The 20666-nt window shown below is 37.5% G+C and overlaps 1 protein-coding gene across 6 annotated transcripts in view; it reads right to left on the bottom strand.

Moving 5' to 3' along the window:
* Nucleotides 1-1664: 1664 nt before the first annotated feature.
* CEP41 (centrosomal protein 41) overlaps nt 1665-20666 on the bottom strand; it is a 44728-nt gene continuing 25726 nt past the window's right edge. For 4 of the 6 annotated variants that reach the window (XM_057733658.1, XM_057733653.1, XM_057733659.1 and 1 more), the window contains 9 exons: nt 20311-20358; nt 15989-16050; nt 14693-14762; nt 8946-9090; nt 7129-7280; nt 6657-6724; nt 5517-5631; nt 4857-5072; nt 1665-4147 (listed from right to left, as the gene is read on the bottom strand). In XM_057733658.1, the coding sequence (XP_057589641.1) occupies nt 3999-4147; nt 4857-5072; nt 5517-5631; nt 6657-6724; nt 7129-7280; nt 8946-9090; nt 14693-14762; nt 15989-16050; nt 20311-20350 (1017 nt within the window). In that variant the 5' untranslated portion in view covers nt 20351-20358 and the 3' untranslated portion in view covers nt 1665-3998. Of the gene's footprint in view, nt 4148-4856; nt 5073-5516; nt 5632-6656; nt 6725-7128; nt 7281-8945; nt 9091-14692; nt 14763-15988; nt 16051-17966; nt 18017-20310; nt 20359-20666 lie in introns of those variants that run through there. The other 2 variants (XM_057733657.1, XM_057733655.1) reach the window with 2 other exon arrangements.

The raw sequence follows: 20666 nt of genomic DNA, 5'->3' as shown, positions 1-20666 counted from the left end.
ATGGCGGGGGGGAGGGCACTGTAGTTTTGTAAACACATAAAATCATGCACTGAATCCTGTTCTATCAAAGCTCAATGCTCACAAATTGCCACCATTACATATTTTATGCTATAACTGACCTGTGTGCCAATTTAAGGATGTGGCAATAGCAATTTCAATAATTACTGCAATTTTAGGAAAGTATTACTACCCAAATGCAGTCTCAACAATGTGGAAGCACAATGTGTCTTATTTATTGTTTTTATAGGAAAAATATATTTTAATCGAAAAATTAATTGAACAGTAGATAAGCATATCATCATGCTCACATAAACTGATGTAAAAATCCACATTTCTGATGTTTCTTGAAAAAAGAAAAAGGAAAGTAGTATGGGAGTTACAACTTTGAAAGAATTGTGAAAAAATAAACGCACATTATAGACACTGGGAATATTTTGGAACTGGTGAAAGAAAGGTTCTTAATGATTATCTTCAGAGTAGAGCAGGAAGGGAGTCATGGATTTAAATCCAGGTGGACAGAAATTAATTATCCCCCCTAAAAAAGTCAGATAACATAAAAGAATCTACAACCAATATATAACATGACAGAAACCAAAACCAACACAAGAAAAATTGCCTACATATTTCTTCCCAGCCTAGGACTCTGATTTCACTTATATTCCACAAGGGAATTAGAGAAAAGAAGGTTTTATTTTGTTCTGTGTTCTTGGTGAGTAGCCTAAAGTCTTATGAAGTTTTGTATAATCTCAATAGCTCCACAGGAAAAGTCCCTCAGCAACTAATGAACACTATTTGTTCTCCTTTAATTCTGATTTACACCCCAAGTCCAATACGATTGTGCTAGTTCTAGTTTTCTACTAAAGGTAAAAAATAAAATTACTTTTAGGCCATGTGAGTCATTCTAGGCCTTTCACTTTATAAAGATTTTTTTTTGACGTGGACCATTTTTAAAGTCTTTATTGAATTTGTTATGATATTGCTTCTGTTTTACTTATTTATTTTTGGCTGTAAGGCAGGTGGGATCTTAGCTCCCCGACCAAGAATCAAACCCGCACCCCCTGCGTTGGAAGGCAAAGTCTTAACCACTGGACCACCAGGGAAGTCCCCTTTCTATACCTTTCAATAGATTAAACTTGACATTATTACAGCCCTAGTTGTTCTTTTTGTAATGAGTACTGTCGCCTTCCCCTTCCTCCCTCCCTTCCCACTTCTTGCTTCCTTGCTTCTCTCCCTCCTTTCCTCCTTTCTTTCTTAAATACATACCCCTTTAAAGTATTGAACTTATTATTTAGACTTTGGTGATAGCTGAACATCGATAAAGCATTTTCCATCTAGGGGGTCATAAGTTCCCAGGCAAGGGAAGCTCATCAACCCCTGCAACACTGACAAGAAAGTCCCACGAATGTGTTTAAGGTAGCAATCAGTCCCTGTTGGGCAGGAAGAAAAACCCAGGTCTTTTGAATAGAGAGCTAAGGTTCCCTGCCCTAACTGAAATGGTTTCCTGATTCATTTATACAAAGAAAATATGCATTCCTGGGGCACACAGCAAAAAGAAGTACTCTTTCAAATCACCCCAGTCTCATGTGCCTCCCCACAAACCATCTCAACAGAGAGGAGGAGGGAAGCTGGCAGATCTCAGCATATTAATAACAAACAACAGATTAAGAACTACGTACTTTAATCTTCAACATTCATAATTGCATAAAGTATCACAGATCACTTAAATAAGACATGTCAGTTAATCTAACGAAGAAACTAGTAAAGTAGAACATTCAGAGCAATACCTTGAGCATGTAAAAACTGTCTGCGAGTAACATTTAACACACAAAGTGCAGAATGAGAACAGGTCTTTGAGGAGTAGTTATTTACAATCCTTACCAACAGGCAAAGCACTATGGAGAAACACACATAAATATAGTCAACCTGCCAGGTCTCTCAACTAAATGCACTGCAATTCTAATAGGTTCGGCTACACTGACTTTGCACATGTACACAATAGTTTCTACCACTCTAGTGTTGTGTTGTGATGGGAATGCACAATAGGAACAAAGAGGGACTACCATTTACATTCAAAATAGAATCGAATAGGGGAAATCTAACCTCCTGACTAGTTGACTTGAAAATGGCAAAACCATAACTTTGTCACAGAGAAAAAAAATTTTTTTTCTTAAAAATGTATATGTGTCCAAAATGGCTGAAAATCTTGTCCATGCTAGGGGGAAGTTGAGTGTGGAAAAATTTGCATTTTAAAAAATCTATGCTGTAAAGAAAATAAAAAGCCAGAGCATTTTGGCATGAGCAAAAGGCTGTACTTAGTTCTCAGGCAATAAATTTATAGAGAGACATGACAGGCTCCTCATTAAAGCTATGTGTACGTTGGCTGAATTTGATACAAGATTCTTGAATCTTGTGGAAAATTGGGCACGGCTTGACATCTGAACAATGTCCCTGGTTTGTTTGATTTCTAAAGCATCGGAAAATGTTGCACTTTGGAAATCAAGTAGAGAAGAATAAACACACTAAAACAGAACTGGGCTGAATCTGAAAGTTATTTTTCCATATGTCTCTATAAGATATTTATTACCTTTATTTCTCCTACAAATACAGCCCCCCGTGTTGGAAATACTGTGTTTTTTTTTTTTTTTGGTGGTAAGAAAAATAGTCCTGTTAAGGCAAATCTTACCCAGCAGCAATAACCACCTAAGGATAGGCAATTTTCAGCTGGCTTTTCAGAAGCTGGTTGCCATGACAAAGAGCACAATTTATTCCTTAGTCCCTTATCATAGCTACAGATCACAGACCATAAAAATTAACAAGGCTCTTTTCCCTTTTCCTGATGATTTCAGAGTTCTTCATCCTTACCTGAGGTCTTTTGCTCCCCCAATTAAATGGAATGAATGTCAGTCATCTAGCAATTCAATTAATGCTGATTCAAAATTCTGGCCCAAACAAGAATATGTAATCACAACCTCCTAATCACAGCTCAGTCATGAGAATGAAAAGTAAGCAGGAAATTGCACTAATTACTCAATTAGACTAATACTGTATTTTTAAGCAAGGGTTTAAGGGGCTGTCAGCTCTGACAAAGGGCTGTGGAGTCGTCCTCACCTTGTGTGCTGGTAGTGGCTCAACCGAAGCCAATGTTTTCAAGTGGCCATAATTTCTACCCATCTAAGGTGGATGGGCCTGAGCTGGGTAATGGAAATTTACAATGAATAAAGCAACCACAAATGAGAGATGGCTCCAGGGGGCTTCATATGTTTTCAACCCAGCCCTGTACAGTGTACAGGGCTTTCCCGTGAAGGCAGCTGAGCACACATCATCACCTGTGCTGGCTCCAGGAAAACATCTAGTGAGGAGCAGCACTGAGCACATGTGAAAGCTGCTACTAAATCTTAACTGAGTGATGCTCACTCAGGTACCATTTTCCAAACTCAAGACAGAGCCTGCATCCGGAGCTGGGCAAGGAGCTCCTCAGCCAGCGGGTCCACACCTGGTGGGGGCCCTGGTGGTGGCTGAAAGCTATGAATCATCTGCACCCCCAGGGACAGCTTCTCAGGCTGCAAAGCCTACCTAGAGAACCTTCATGAAACCAAGAACACTTAGTGAAAAAGAACTGGCTGGGAAGGACACACCAGATGTGCCTGAAGTATTTACAAAACACAGCAGGATATAGACCAAAACAAACTGGACCTTATTAAAAAAAAAAAAATGAAAGCCTAAAAAAATTAGACTGTTTTTTCCTATTCAGTTTCAGAGACTTAAATATTCTGTAAACAACAGGGAGGACACTAGAGCCTGTTATGCCTCTGATTTTTGTAAAAATCCTTCCCGAGCTGGATGTGGGAGAGGTGCTAGAGACAGGAAGAGGGAAGAGGGCCTGACACACATGTTGAGGTCTTTCCTCTGCAGCAGTTTCTGAAAATGACCAACTTGGGAACTGCTCAGGGGTTCCGAAAGGAGAGAAAACATTTATTTGGCTAAGACAGACAAAGTCTTTACTTCCAGGGTTTGCCTTGCAGGTGGCCACTGCCCAGTAAGCGGGGATTCTGATGGCCGGCATGGCCCCCGGCAGGCAGGTTCTGACTGCTGCGGGCGCCTGGAACCTTGGAGTCTCTTCCAGAAGCATTAGCTTGGCTCAGCCGGCCTGAAGGGAGCAAGAAAGCAGGGAGCAGAGCTGCAAGAATGATTCCAGGGACAATCTGCCAAGTACAGTTTTAAACGAATTAAGTCTTATGCTACAAACCACTTTTAAGCTAATGAAGTCCTATTCAGCATCTACTTTAGGCTAAAACCTACTCTTCATCGTTGAGATCGACTAGAAGGTAGTGAAGGGGGCAGGGATGAAAGGAAACCCAGATAGCTTTTTTTTCCTTCCTCTCCACTATCCCAACCAACCTCGTCTATCCTTCATTCCTTCTCAGAAGAGAAGGGTACGGGAATGATTAGAGGAAAAGGAGAAAGCAGTGTACCAAAGGAAAGGCCGGAAGTAATTTAAATATACCTGGAAGTAATTTAAATATACCCAGAAGCAGCAGAAGGAAACAAAGCTTTCCAAGAAGGAATGTGAGAGCCTAGGCTTAGCCTCTCAACTCTGCCTGAGTTACACACTTTGACTGATACCATCTCTTCCCTTTCTGTGTCTGTGTGCAATGCCTAATTCTTGCCATAATCTGGGATCACCTCCACTCACCTCCCCTCTCCTCACATAGCACCTGCACATTCCCCTTCTCTTGCAAATATTTTAAGATTCTGAAGATAAGAGATCAAGCTTCTCATATGATGAGGTTGATGTTCAAAGCTACAAATCTCAAGTTCTACAGAAAGCATTATTTCTAAAGGTCAAAATATCTTACTAGGATTGTCTGCAGGACCCTGGTCCTCTTCCAGGTAATATTCTATCTTCTTGAGGTCTTCTGGGGTAAATCTCCATTTACTCTCAGCTGGTGGGGGTGGCACTTTGGGGCTGGATCGTTTCCGGGCAGAGCCAGGAGGAAGGGCCTGCTGGCAAGATGCTGGCAGGGAACCCGTAATCAGTCCTTCTGGGAATTTCTGAGCTAAAACTTTTAGACCTAGGTGTGGAAGATCATCAGAAAAAGCAGTGTTAGCATGGTGAGGCCAAGGCAAACCTGGAAAGGAGCCTGCATGTCTCCTCAACACAAGGACGGGAAATCTTTCTTAACTGTTTCACCATTAAGTAAATTACACCAGAAAATGTCAGTTATTATGTGGGATTCTGAAAATTCCACCAGAAATCATTTTGCTCAAGTCTTCAGCATTAAGGCTTTCTTAAAGAGCCATAAAGTAACATCATTATTTCAGGAATTAAAAACATGTGCTGATGGAGCTAACGGAAGGTTCACATATCCTGACTCCTTTCTGCCAGCATGGTTTTCTCTCTTTCCAGAACACTAAATTCTGAGCTCTGGGAGGGAAAAGGTGATAGGAGTGGAGCTGAAGGCGTGTGAAGCCAAGTATTTGCCTTTTAAGTCCTAAGCAGGGCACAGCCCCCTCACCTCCGGAAAGCATGAAGAGGTTCTCGAATCCCCGCTCACACATGGTGGTGGCGGCCTGGCTGGCCAGCCTCTCGTCGTCATCGTACAGAATGATGATCTTGCCGTGGGCATTTTTCTAAGCATCAGGTGAGTTAAGGTTCGACCACACTGAGCTAATGCTCCTGGACGATACAGAAACCCCTGAGGAAGGAGAGCTGTCCAGGTTTACCTCGCTGAGTTCAAGGAGCACTGGATGACCCCCCTTCAGGGGGTACTGGAGTTTTTCCTGTCATGGAAACCATACAAGCTGGTATCCTTTTCTCCTATGAACTTATATCACCATGTCCAAGACGGCACCCGTTACACACTCTGACTCTTTCATCTGTACAATCCTGGAGAGTAAATATTATAACCTCCATTTTACAGATGAGAGAACAGAAAAATTTTATGCTCCATGTGTCCACTGCAGTCTTATTTATAATAGTAAAAAAATGGGAACCACCTAAAAGTCCATTCCTCCAGAGAGGAATGATTAAGTAAATTACAGTAAATCTAAAGATGAGATCTTATACTACATCAAAAATAGAGTTTATAAAGAGCTTGTGTTAGTGTGGGGAAATACACTGTAATATGAAGTGTGGAAAAGCAACATACTAAATTATATATATGGTATGATTTTTACTTTGTTAAAAAGACTGCATAGAAGATAGTCTGGAATAAAATACACAAAAAATATAGTAAGAGTTTGTTGTTCAATTGTGTGGTTATCAGAGATTTCAATTTTCTTTTTTATATTTTTCAGTATTTAAACTATTTTCTGTTTGTATGATTTTTATGAGCAAAAAATTAAAACTTTAAGAAGCAAAAAATTAAAATAGAAGGAAAAAAATTCATTCCTTACATTTTACTTGGGAAAGCTTTCTGGGGAAAAAAGCCTTAGGACTAACTCTCAGTGGATCGTAAACCTTTTTTGTCCCACTGCAGGATGGCTTGGAAGCATTCTCAGCAACAGTTAAGGATCCACATTCTAAAATATGCTAAGTAAACTAATGAATACCAAAGGTCCTTCACAGAGTTTTCTTACTAGGAGCACGATTCATGATGAGTTTGATTCTTACAGTCCTTACACCATCCAGCTCTTTAAAATGCAACAAAGGATACATATTCAAGAATATCATTTGAATAAGGGTTCATTGTTCTAGACAGAGTTGCAATTGGGTAACTGTAAGCTGCAAAGAGAAGACAAAGCTTAGGAAGTTTGTAGCCCTCAGTACAACTCAGCCTCAAGTCCCAGCTGGTTTAAAGTCTAAGAGTTAAAAGAAACATATTTTCAAAATCAACTAGCTATAAACCTAAATACTTTTGTGAAAGGAAAGAAACAGGACACTATGAACAAATAGGAAGTGTCACTTCATTATTTCTGACACTTAGCACTGGGCCCCTGAGCCCTCTGAGAATGTTGCCAGCCTCTCCCAGAGCATGTGGTAGAGCCAGCTTATAGGCTCCCAGAACAGATCTGGCTAACATAGCGTTTCCACAACTGCTGACCACAGGCTGTGGTTCAAGTCTGCCTGGGCTCAGGACCGGGCTCTATTCTTGGGAGTGAGACACTGTAAAGCTCTCTCTCTCTTACCTCCAACAATGTGGCACTGCTGGTAAGAATCTCTGTCTCGCACATCTAGCAGCAGGAAGGGGCAGTCGGCATAAGGTTTGTCTTTGGTATTGGGCTCTACTTTCTTCACAAGCCCCTTGTCCAGATCCAGTTCCCCAACACCACTGATGACGCTGCAGGTGAAAAAGTAGGTCAGCAGACATTAGTCAGGGATTGGTGGCTTAAAGGTCAAGTGCATTTCTTCAGAATGGTGAGAGAGTGCTCAATGTCCCTTCAAAAGACACTTCAAAGAAAAAGGAAAATGGATATGGTGTCTCAGGTCTGCTTCTGAATGTACAAGCCTATAGACGACTCCTATTCTATCACCCTGGACCCCACGGAGGGGATCCACTGTCTGTACTTACCTTCAGAGAATGCATGTTAGGTCATTAGGATGGCAAAGGGGGTAGAAACTGTAGGACACATGCTGCCTCCAGCAACAAGGGCAGCATTCAGAAAGAAACAGGCCAACAGTTAATCCAATGGAATTTTGATGAGTGTAAGAAAGCAGAGAAAAAGAGGAAAGAATAAGGTTGATAGGACAGGAAAACTGAAGGTATATTGTATGTAACATAAAGTAACAATGGTGTTTTAATATATTTCATACATAATGTTTGAAATATATATATATTTCATACATAATGTTTTCAACAGTTATCTATAGTCACTTTCATTTTCTAGGTTACAACGTTGAGGTTGAAGAGGCTTTTAGATTTAGCAGCATTCATATAATGAGACAGTGGAAAAACCAGGATTAAAATGAGATAGGTCTGTTTCTGACCTCTTTCTGAGGTCATGAGGTCACTAAAATTGGTTGCCAGGTTAATATAGGCAAAATGTGGCAAAAACATGAATCAGAGAAAAAAGAATAAGGTGTTATGATCAAAATGGCAAGTAGTGAAATATCTGTATTGGGATAAGAAGATGATCACTTTTCTAGGCAAATACGAAGACAGATGCCAAACCACAGATTAGTCTGTAGCCACAGTTCCTCTTCCATCACAGCAAGTCAAATTCTGCCTTCAGATGCAATGAACAGTACAACTATATGCCATATAGTGCATAGTTTGTTGAACATAAGGAGAGGAAATTCCATTTCCTCAATGGAAGCCTTGTTGGTCTATCTTGTTTTGAATGCAATTTTAGAGGCTTTGCACAGAAGTAGTTATAAAAGTAATAACAGTGCAATTGACAATAGCAATTCTTTCTCTAGTAGAACTAGCTTCTCTAGTAGAACTGTTTTACCAGTAGAAGGGATGGATATGTGCAGAAGATCAGTACCGTCTTATAATCAACAGTGAATATCTGTGAGGAAGTGTTGCATCATGAAACTGCCATGTGCATTTGAGAGTTGACACCAAGGCTGCTTTCACTCTCCTTTGCGCCTAGTTAATATTAGAGCACTATGTGTGGCACTCTATTTTTCTTCTGATTGTAGACAAGGTAATTATAAGCTGCAGCAGACAGAAAAGGAGAGGGGGGAATCATACTCCTTGAGTCAAAAGATAGTGGTTGTAAAGCTAAGTCCTAATAGCAAACTTGCATATAGGAAGGCTGAGAAGAATGGAGTTGAGGAGTGAAAATTAATGCTCTCCAATCAATATATTCCTACATTAACTAAGAATGCTGTGAAAAAGATTCAGGAGGTGGCATTTATATAAAGAGAAAATAGAATGGCTGGGATGAAGATGTGGGACTTCACTATGCCAACCTGTTTCTAAGGTAATTAAATCACTTGACACTGGTATCTAGATTAACGAAGGTAGAATGCAGTGAAGACATGAATCTGATGACAGCACCTCTGAAGAGTTGAGCGGCTGGAGTCCCCGGCTCCCTCATTGTTTATGCACTGGACAGGGCTTGGTGACTGCTCCCCAGGGCTCTCTTTCCCATTGGTCTTGGCAGTGATTTCAGCATCAGGATCTGAAGTTGCAGAATCATTGTCTAAAATTTACAAATGAATAAATAAATAAATTTAACCTCAGAATTTGTATTTACTTGTTAGGCAGTTCCACTGAAATCAGGTTGAGAAAAGGAACTCATATTACCATTATTAAATTGTTCTATAAGTTCTAACATATAGGTTCTCAGACTGCAGTCTGTGGACCCCAGGAGTCCCCAAGACCCTTTCAGGGGATCTGAAAGGTGGAAACTATTTTCATAATACTAAGATGTTATTTGTCTTTTTTACCATGTTGATATTTGCACTGATAGTGCAAAAGAAACGGTGGATAAAACTCCTGGCCCCTTAGCAAGAATCAGGGTCAAGGTATGGAGCTTTATTAGTAATCACTGCATTTTTCATCAACACACACACACTCACAGTTAATAAATATGGCAGTCACATTTTTAAAAGTCTCTGATGAAGCAGTAATAATAATTTTATTAAACCTTACCCTTAAGCACACACTTTTTAAATATTCTGTGTGATGAAATGGGGGAATCCACACAGCAAGTTTGCTGCATACCAACGTCCCATTGTTGTCTCAAGGAAAAGTATGTGTGTGATTTGTGCTGCTTTTGCCTTGAACACCACTTTTTAAAAAAATATATATTTTTATGTGGACTATTTTTTAAAAGTCTTTATTGAATTTGCTATAATACTGCTTCTGTTTTCTGTTTTTTGGCCTCAAGGCATGTGGGACCTTAGCTCCCTGACCAGGGCTCAAACCCGCATCCCCCCCCCCCCCCCCCACATTGGAAGGCATTAACCATTGAACCGCAAGGGACGTCCCTAACACCACAGTTATTTGGAAGAAAAACTGACAGGAAAACTACAGTTATTTAGACTTGTGCATTTGGCAGATATTTTCTCAAAAATGATCTAAGTGAACTTCTCATTTGAAGGAAAACAACCAATGGTATTTGTTGCACTCATTAAATTTTGAACAAAAATCAGAATTTTGGAAACTGCCATCCAGAGCTTAACTTCTTTACCATCTTAATGAGTTTCCTGGTAAGATAGGTGTTGAGGTTAATAAATGTGGCTTCTCTGATACTGTGTAATGAAATTTGGAAGATCCTCATAACTCAGTGAACCAGTAGTTTCCAAATGACCAATGAATGATGTTATAAAATCACGTATGAGTAAAAGATACATTCAGAGTGGAAAGAGACCAATGGGTTTAATGTAACAGGATATGAAAAGTTCATTGATATGGTCTCAGATTCTACACTACAACTAACCTTTAAGAAGGTACCAGCTATCAAGTTTTGATGTAGTGTCAAAGAAAAATATCCACAATTGTCTGAAAGGGCTATTAAAATACTCTTCCTTTTTTCAATTACAGATCTGTATGAGGCCAGATTTTCTTCATGTACTTCAGCCCAAAGGGCATATTGCAACACACTGAATGCAGGTAAGAGAATCATCTGTCTTCTATTAAATCAGACATTAATAAGATGTACAAAAAAGTATAAAACAATGTCATTCTCCATATATATTTCTGTTTTGGTAAAATAGATATTTTGCATAAAAATGTTATTTATGTTTGTAATGGGTTTAGTATTGTTATTCTTAAGGTAAATAGCAAATAAATATTTTTAAAATTCTCAGTTTAAAATCTTAATACCCTAAATATTAATAGATATAATCACAAAAAACAAAACTCTTTGAGGTCCTCAAAAATTAACTGTGGAGGGAGACTGATACCAAAAGGTTTGAGAATTTGCTGTTCTAACCTATAAGTTTAATGAGAGAAGAAATAGAAATAACAGGCCTAGTTATTAAAGATAATATTAAATTTTAATTTGCAAATGATATAATATACCTATAAACCTTAAGAGAATCTTATGAGAATAAGGGAAATAAATATGTTAGATTATAGAAATAATCTAGGTTTTAAGGTTAGTTATAAAAATAACCTATTTATAAAATAAGTTAAAGAAAATGCTGACAATCAAAATATTTTCCCTACATGCCAATTAGAAAATACTGTGAAGAACATGTCATTTATAGTAACAACTGAAGATACAAAATATACTCTCCTAGAAGATAAACATTTTAATAAATGTAAAGGCCCTGTAAAAACTTATAAGTCCCAGGTCTTATAAAAATTTTACTTAGGGACATTAAAGAAGACCTGAATGAAGAGAGAGTGATATAACTTGCATATTCCTGACTTGGTGACTGAAAGTGAAATGATGTTAATCCTTTCCAAATTTCCAAATTTTTAGCCTTAATACAAATCCCAATGGGCCTAAAAAAAGCTTAAAAGGATTTTAAAGATGAGAAGAAAAAAGATATACGTATACATATAGAAAAGTAATTTGGAGAACCTGCCTTTTCAAATAGTAACATACACTGAAAAGGTAAATGATCAAAACAATGCACCAGAACAATGGAAAATAACAAAGAACACAAGCACAAACCCTGGAATATATACAAAGAGCTAATGTATGTTAAAGGTAACATCAAAACTCAGTGGCTAAAGGGAGAACTATTAAATAAATGGTGCTGGGATAATCTGTCAACTATCCAAAAAAAAAAAAAAATCAAACTTAGCCCCTTCATATCACATACCAAAATGTATAACAAATGGATTGATGTAGGAAAAAACCCAAACAATCAAGCAAGCTAATAGATGAAAATATAGGTGAATATCTTATTTTAGACTTTATGAATCTAAAGCACTAAACACAAACACAACATGAAAGGCTAATAGATTTAATCATGTAAAAATGCAAACCTCATATATGTCAAAAACAAACACAAAGAAAATTAAAAGGTAAATAAATTAGGAAAAATATTCGTGACATATACAAGTGAGAAAAGGTTAACATACTTAATTTGTTGAGTTTTAAAAGTAGTTCTTTAATAGAAAAAAGATCATGTACACAAGGTAAAAATGCAAACAAGATAAAATTGCTAATATGGAAAGGAAGTCTTCTTTTCATTCCCAACCTGCAGGCCCTGAGGCCTCCTCCCCCAAGGCAACAACCTTCAAATATTTGTCTCCTTCCAGAAATGAAACAACTACATATTTTATTTCCTCCCCTTTTTACATATCTGGGAGGATGCTCTTCATACTGCTCTACACCTTGATTTGTGGTCTATTTTTATTTTTTTTCTTTACTTAATAGTACAGCTTGGGTATTGTTCCAAATCATCAGGTAAAGATTTTTCTCATTTATTTTCAAGGCTATATTGGTTTCCAATGAATAAAGATACCATAATTATATAAAGATTTTACAAATCAACAATAAAAGGTGAACATTCCATTAGAAGAAAATGGGAAAGGACATGTAATGTCCTCAAAAGAAGAAATATGTATGATCAATAAATACAGACATACCCAAAGCTCAATCTCACTATCAGAGAAATTCAAAATAAAACTATTAGATATGATTTTTCATCCATCAAACTGGCAAACATTTACAAAAATGAGAGTTATTCAGCATTGGCTAGGATGGGGAGAAATAGGTCTTCTCATTTGCTCAGTGGGAATGCAAACAAGTAGAACCTTTCGGGAGATAATGTGGAATCAGCACTGAGAATCTTAAAATGATTCCACCCTTTGACCATTTGCAGCAATTTATCTTCAGGAAATATATCAGAACCATACAAATATTTATGTGTTTACATTGCAGCATTATCTTATAAAAATGAAAAATCAGAAAAACATTAATGGCCAACGATAGGAGAATAATTAAATCAGTTATGGCGTATCCAAAGAATAGACACTACATGACAACACAACCTTTACAATTAAGCTTTTGAAGTCTGTTTAATGACATAGGAAAGTGTGCATGATAAAATGTTAATTGAAAACAGTGTAATACAAAACTGTATACAAAGAGTATGGATTTGGGTGGGCAAAATAGACCAAAATGTTAATAGGGTTTATTAGTTATTTTAATTTTCTTCTTTATATGTTTTTTACAGTTTTCTAATTTTCTAGAAATATACTTTTAAGTCAGGAAAAAACAATAAACATTACAAAAGGAGTTTTTTTATTCCTTCAGAGATAACTGATATGCATACAGATACAATCTGTTCTACAGGCACTCCTGGGTGAGTTATTATTCTGTACAGAGCACTAGAAAAACACTAGTATTACTCACACATTATGGTGTCCTATTTTGCTGTGCACATTTATCTCAGAAGAGAAAATTGCATGTGCCCATACGTTGTGGTGTTGCAATCTCAACAATGAATTAAAGGACAAAATCCAGGTACTTATATAACCAGGTTAAAACTGGGAGTACTCGGATGAGGAGGATTAATTATCTCTGTTACAAAGAGCCCTTATTTCTCTGCTGTGTGAGAGGCATCTGTCAAAGATAAATTCCTGTCTTTTTCACATTCTCTTTATCCTCCCTAACAAAAACAAGCCCAGGGAAATGACAGTTGAGTTGTACAAACCTGGTGTTCAGACTTCCTGAGAAACTTGTCTTAAAATCAGAAGTCAAATTCCTGGCCTACATCAACCTTAACAAAACACATTCCCCTTCAATACACAGCCACATATTGACAGCTGAGGACTTCAGGAAAAAATAAAGACCTTCACCCTGTGAATTCTTTTCATGACAGTACACCTAAGAGGTTTTCTTTTCAACTTGGTATTTAAGAAAGGAAATCTGGTGCCCATCTATCTTTCTAGCCTTATCTCTCACCCCCACACCCACCCCTCCCTCCAACCACAGCCAGACTGGATTATGCAATTCCTCAAACATGCCTGGACTTCTGCGTGCACGTGCTCAGGCTGCTCCTCAGCCTGAGACAGCCTCACCCTTATCCTGCACCTGTTGAGATTCTACCCCTAAAGGAGGCAGAGGTCCAGTTCAAAAGCCTGGAAGAAGCCTGCCTCAGTTTCCTAGCTGTAAAATACAGAGCTCTCACTGCACCCTGCATCTCTTGAAAGGCACCTTCCAGCACCCCGTCAGGATGCAGTGAAGGCAGTAAGAAGACACTGGCTGCTACCAGAGACACGTAGATTTGTATCCTACATGCATTCCTTACCGGGTATTCACCTTGAGCAAGAAGTTTAACCTCTGAGGTTTGGGCTTCTCATATGTACAATGTACCTTCCTTCTAGAGTTTTTAAGAAGATTAAATAAGAAAACTCGTGTGGAGTACCCGGTGATATATATTCATCAAACGATGGTTTCCTTCCAGTCCTCCATGAATTTCTGTCCTATGAGATTAGTACTTTTGCATTTCGTTATCATGTTCCCACCCAACACACACACATATGTGCATGTGCGTGCTTGTGGCCACAGCCTCCGTGCAGGCAGAGCTGTGTTGTGTTCATCTTTGCAGTCTCAGCACCTAACTCTGTGACCTGTACATCTACAGAAGGCACTAAAAATATTTGTTGAAAACAAGTAATTAGTATATTAAACACATTTAAAATATTTAAGACTACAAATGTTACAGCCAGAAAACCAGATGGCTTTTTTAAAGAAATAAGAATTAGCAAAGCACCAGATAGCATCTCTTAGAGAGTAACAATTTAATTACAAAGTCCCTGTGAACACAACAGCACAGAGTCCTTGGGTCAAATGGTCAATTCATTATTTTCCCCATATCCTCAATTCTCATTACCTTCTAGCCTTTGAATCTCCTCAGCTGTCACTTCCAGTGTTTGATCAGATAGGGAAGCAACTTGGATGACCTGATAGAAAAAAGAATGAAACATGTACAAGTGTGTGTTTGTCTTTAAACAGAGGCAATTCTGTTTTTAAGAAAAGACAAGGAAATATCAAACATCAAAGATCTCCTGTCAGTGTCCCCAGCTGGAGACTAAATCTCAGCTCTTCTTGCTTTGGGGGTGGTAATTACAGTGCAGATGATCATTCCAGAAGAAAAGATTTGTTTAAAACATTACACAATAAACTTAAAAGACCAGAAGGATAATTTTGGACAAGAAACATAAATAAGAGTTTAAAACCGCATTCATACATATTCTAGTCCCAACATAACATGCTACTTCTTGAAAATGCAATACTTAACAGCATTGTATCTGAAATTCTTCATGCAATGAAGAAATAAATGTAATTATGAATATATTGATTACAATGTTATATACCCAACATGCAGTTTCTAATGCACTTTGCCGTGGGGGGAAGTGATAAATTAGGAGACTTGGATTAACATATGCACACTACTATATATAAAATAGATAACTAACAAGAACCTACTATATAGCATAGGGAATTCTACGCAATATTCGATAATAACCTAATGGGAAAAGAATCTGAAAAAGAATGGATATATATAACTGATTCAATCAATGTGAGGTACACCTGAAACTAATACATTATAAATCAACTATACTCCAATAAAATTTTTTTAAATGCTCGGTAGAATTCAAATAAAAAAAATAATCAATCACTTTTCACAACTTAACTCATAAGACCCAACATCCCCCTTAAGCTATATCACTAGAACCCTTGTTTGGGGGTCAGAGAGATGCTTTGTCCATAATTTTTAAATGAAAGAAGAAAGCGACTTTCCTAAAGTAACAAAATAGACCATGGCAGAAGGACTTGGAAAAAGAGCCCAGTCATAGATGGGGGATCACCTGCTTTCCTCAGAGAAAAATGTCCAAGCAATAAAGAATCCAGAATTCTAGATTCTCAATATTAAGATAAACGGACAAGGAAAAATAAAACCTAAACCACAAATTTGATGATTAAAAAGTAGAATGTACATTTTACTTTATAAAATTCTTATCAAGGAAAAAAAGAAAAGTTTCATACCAATTAGTCCTCTCACAGGTGAAATATAAAGAATCAGAAAACCTTCTGCAAACATTACCTAGAGTTGAATTTAGAAATACTCACATAAAGCAGCGCAAATTAGACAGTCTTTACTCCAATGGAAGATCGTTAAACTTACCAGCTGGGCAAAAGTTGTAACTTTTAGTCTCTTGAAAAGCTCATCTTTTTTATATCTATAATCTGAAAAGCAGAACAGGACAAATATTTTTTTCAGGCTTATTTTGCTTTCTTAGAGGTATTAATTCTTTCCAGTTATCAAGTTATATTTTATGGTATATTTTTCAAGTTATTTACCTGGTTTTACATGTATTATCTCATTTGATCCTCATGATATCCTCAGAATTAAGCGTGGCAGGTATTATATCATCTTTTCATTTATCCCTTTGCTTTGGCCAGTAGGAAGCCTCAAGCTGAATTTATAAGCCACCTTTTTGGGTCTAGCGATTTTACCCCTCTCCTTTATTTTATTTGTATACCGTTTTCCGTACTATGCTGTCTCTACTTTGACCATACTGTATTGCATGCATTTTTGTAAGCCCTTTAAATCCTTTTCAGAATAAGCAGGGAATAAACATCTGCATTTTACAAATGAGGACAGAGACCTAGAGAAGCTGAGCTGCCCTAGGTCAAGAGCTGGTAAGACATTTACACCCCACTATTCTATCTCTGCCCTGAAAAGAGAACAATTCTATTCCCAAGGTTACAAACTATGCTGGAGACACAGGCCAACCTCTTTTTTTTTTTTTTTCCCTAGAGTACAATGCTGGGCACAAACTTATGATTGGTCCTGATAATCTCTTATATCAATTTTCCCTCAACTCCACTTCAATAAAAATCAACCTATTCAGTTTTGAATGAAAAAGTTCTGGAGGTCTATTGCACAACAAAGTAACTATACTTAACACTACTGAACTGTACACTGAAAAAGGTTATGACGGTAAATTTTGTTGTGTGGGTTTTTTTAACCACAATTTAAAAAGAGAAAAATCAACTGAAAACATCAATATTTACTCAGTGCGATCTTTGAAGTTCTGAGACATAACTCAAATGGGGGTACTTTTGCATTTGTTTGTGTCAATAATTCTTCATATCATATTAAACAGTTTTTAAAAATTTAGCCAATCTCACTTTATTATTTGACCCACAGAGGCATGTTAAAAGTTGGCTTCCCTAAATATTTCTGAAGATGACATGCCAACTCTGAAGAGTTTTCAGCGTTCAACTCCTGTCCACTCTTATCCTTCACTCCTCTTCTAGATTTATATATTGGCGTCCTTGACTCCTTAAATACTGCCTCGTTATTTCAGAATTACTAAAGGTTAGCTGGATAATTACTATGGCCTTCATTGTCTCATAAACCAAGACTCCTAGCAACAAAGGAAAGGATTAAAGGTACTTAAGATTATTTACCTGGTGTTACTAATCATTTCCATGAATTTTCCAAAAAACCAGCACGGACCAGATAGCTACTTTAGAGGATAACGTTAGCTTGGTTTACCAAACAGCTTGAGACTCAGAGTTGGGAAATGATATTACCTTAAAAACAAGCCTTCTGTAAACAAATCAAGACTCTTTCTTAGGAGAATTAAATCTTCTCTGTTCTAAAATGTCCTAAAGATAGCAGTTTGGCCAGAAAATTCTTAAAACAACTTCTAGATACAACAAGGTAACAAAGCTAGATGCAAAGGAGCTTCTAAAACCTGCCAGGATGCAGACCCAAATAAGCTGAGCAGAAGCTTTAAAAAGTGCAGCTGAACAACTACAGTATTCCTCTCAATTGCCACCAACTTGCCCATCAAAAGTCATTTACATAAATCAAAATGGCAATAAATCAGCCAATGAAAATAGCCAACAGCTTTCAAAGTAATCTGCACTGTGGCATTTATCCATTGATATTCTTTTGGTATAGTAACACAGTTTGAAATATTTCTCCAATCACATTCTAACTACAAAATGTACACATTAAAATCCCCATTAAATAGAAATCACCTTAAACAAGAAAACAGGCACTGCCTTTTTCTAACGATCGGCATTTCTAGTATCCTCTCATAAGCACTAGAAATCCCACTGCACATTTGAGCCTGAACTCTACATACCTGGTTCTGGTTTAGAAGGACAGCCATCATTAGGACTCTCTGACATTATTACTCAGAGATAAAAGATCAAGCTAGACGTTTTACAGTAAGTTTTAAATTTTATAAATAGGATAACTTGGAAAGCTCTGTCAGTCTGTCCTTGCAAGGGCGAACAGAGCTTTAAGAATGGAGCTTCTGCTACTGTAGCTTCTCCCAAACTGTGATGGAGACAAAAAATTCTAGTTTCAGATATGTTATCAAGTTTTGCTTCTCCGGTAAGTCTGGAGTCTAAGTGTGTCTCTCTCGAGTTACTGGAAGGACAGAGACCTAACTATCTAGGATGTTTCACACTGTGTCCAGCTAGTGTCATCTAACCACTAGAAGCCAAGAATGGGCTTTGTGAATGGTCAATAGACACAGAGTGTCTATTTTCCCCAGGCAGAGCTGAAAGAATATTCAGATTACAAAGGAATTCTGTGTTTTTCAGGGTTCTGTTAAAACACGTTATTAGCAAAGGGAAATTGGGCTCACAGTGGAAGACAAATCAAAGGAAGTAACAGGACAAGGTCTGTGATTTCACAGAAAGACATGGCATCTAAGGTAATCTGAGAAAAGTGATGGGTTTAGGACGTCACGAAACAAGGCAATATTCTCCTCCCTTCTGACCCAAAAGAACATCTACAACAGAAGATGGGAAAAGAGAAGGAAATATCTTCCAAAATGTAGATCCCAAACCAGAATCTGAAGTAATTCTAGTCAGGGAATCAGCACAAAGTATGTAAAAGAAGGTGAGAGGAACCTCCTGTCTTACTAAAAGGAAGCCCACAACTTCTAAAGAGGGAAAGTGAAGTAAGCATTTTCAAGGACTCTAATCCACAGGTATTTCTTTTGGGAGATAAGCTCCATTTAAAGTTTAGATATTAAAGAGACCGCATTGTGCTTTTAAGAAATGTTTTAAACAGGCTTTCAGCAATCTATCTGGGTGGAATGGGACAATTTTTACGGCACAAATTTTGGTGTGGACAAATGAGCTTACACTCAGCTCCAAATGCTTAGGAGGTGAAAGAGGTTACAAACCAAAACAGAAGCAGGCCAGCTGAATTTTGGTTGCCATGGAAGCATTAAGGACGACAACAATGAAGTTTAGGTGAGTAAACAAGATTTTTTTCATAGTTTAAAATTTTAATATACACTTAAAATATATATACTTGAAAAGTGGACTATTTTATAGACATATAACATCTTAAATATGCAGCATAAAATGTATAAAATATGAAATATATAAGCAGAAAAGGAAACTGCGACATTACACATTAAAAAACAAATGTCTGTAGCATTAGTCCTTGTAGCTGAAAGTGGCAAATAACAGAGCCAGCAGGAAGCTGCTCCTGAGTCCATGTCTGTTGTCTGGGGTTTTTCAACACTGCAGCAACTCAAAAGGAACAGGGACATTATCATTTAAATGAAAAGGCCTGCTGTGTAAAAACAAAAGTTCTGGTGACTTCTGGATTTGTAATATTCCCTTCCCAGAAGATGTATTTTTACCAGAGCCAAGTCCTGAACTGCTATCAATCACAGTACCTCTTCACTGCCATTAGCTCAATACTGCCCTAGCACTGGGTTCTCCTACTGAAGCTATGAGCAAATCCATCTTAGAAAACAGATGTTCCCACTTCTCTAATTCTGGCCTTAATGTGTACATTTTACATCTGTTTAGGACACAGACTGAAAAATTATGATTTTGTGTGAGGGTAGTGCACTCGATGACTAGAAGCAATCTTTGCCGAAGATTAGTTTTTTAAAAGGATGTGCATGAAATATGATTTTTAATTAAAAGACAACTGCAATGAATTTATAATGCATAACACTGTTAAGAATAAGCTCTTTCTCACGCCTCTAAGTCTTTCATGAATACTGTCGAATTTATACTCAAAAGAATGTTATGAAATAAGATATTATTCCTATCTCAGGTATAGAGAAAATAAGAAAACAGGACAGATTAAGTACCTTGAATAAAGGTCATAAAGATTGCAGTACAATGAAACTAGAAGTTTGGGTTCTCTGCAGTACAATGAAACTAGAAGTTTGGGTTCATTGCTTAACTAGAGGTTATTTTACATTCCAACAGTAATATCTCCTATGGGATCTAAGTCAGATAGAACTCAGACTCAAAGACCACAATCTTAGCAGCTGACCAGGATGGTACACAGTGTTTCCCACATCCTTCTAGGCACCTGCCACGCTCACCTGATTCCCATAGCTCTGTGTGTGTGTCAGCTGTAGAGTGTGGTTAGGGTTGTTAATAACCAACTTATAGAGCAACTACAGGGTTCAATTATCCCAAATCATCAATAGTGTTACTCACTTTTTTTGATCTCTTCTAGCTTCTCAATGTATTTAGTCATACTGTTACCTAAAAAGAGAAGGAGGATTTCAGATATGCTTTTCATGGAAGAAAATGAGTAACTGTGAAAACAGAATGGAGTACAAGTATTCCCTAAGACTTCCCATCCTGCTTTTACAGAATTACAGTAGACAAATGGATCAGACATAGTAAATAGTCTTTTGGATTATACAGCATTATTAAAAGGCAAGGAATCCAGGGAAATGTTTTGGTCAAATGTGTTAAGCTGAGGTGCATACCCAATAAACATTAAGAAGCACCCCTGGGCAGTACAAATGATCACTTTATGAATTGTTTTCTTTCTGAGTTAAGCCTTT

The sequence above is a fragment of the Hippopotamus amphibius genome, chromosome 4, assembly GCF_030028045.1.
Source record: "Hippopotamus amphibius kiboko isolate mHipAmp2 chromosome 4, mHipAmp2.hap2, whole genome shotgun sequence".
NCBI lineage: Eukaryota > Metazoa > Chordata > Mammalia > Artiodactyla > Hippopotamidae > Hippopotamus > Hippopotamus amphibius.
Note: the sequence above shows the minus strand (reverse complement) of the source record. Positions and strands in the feature narration are given on the sequence as shown.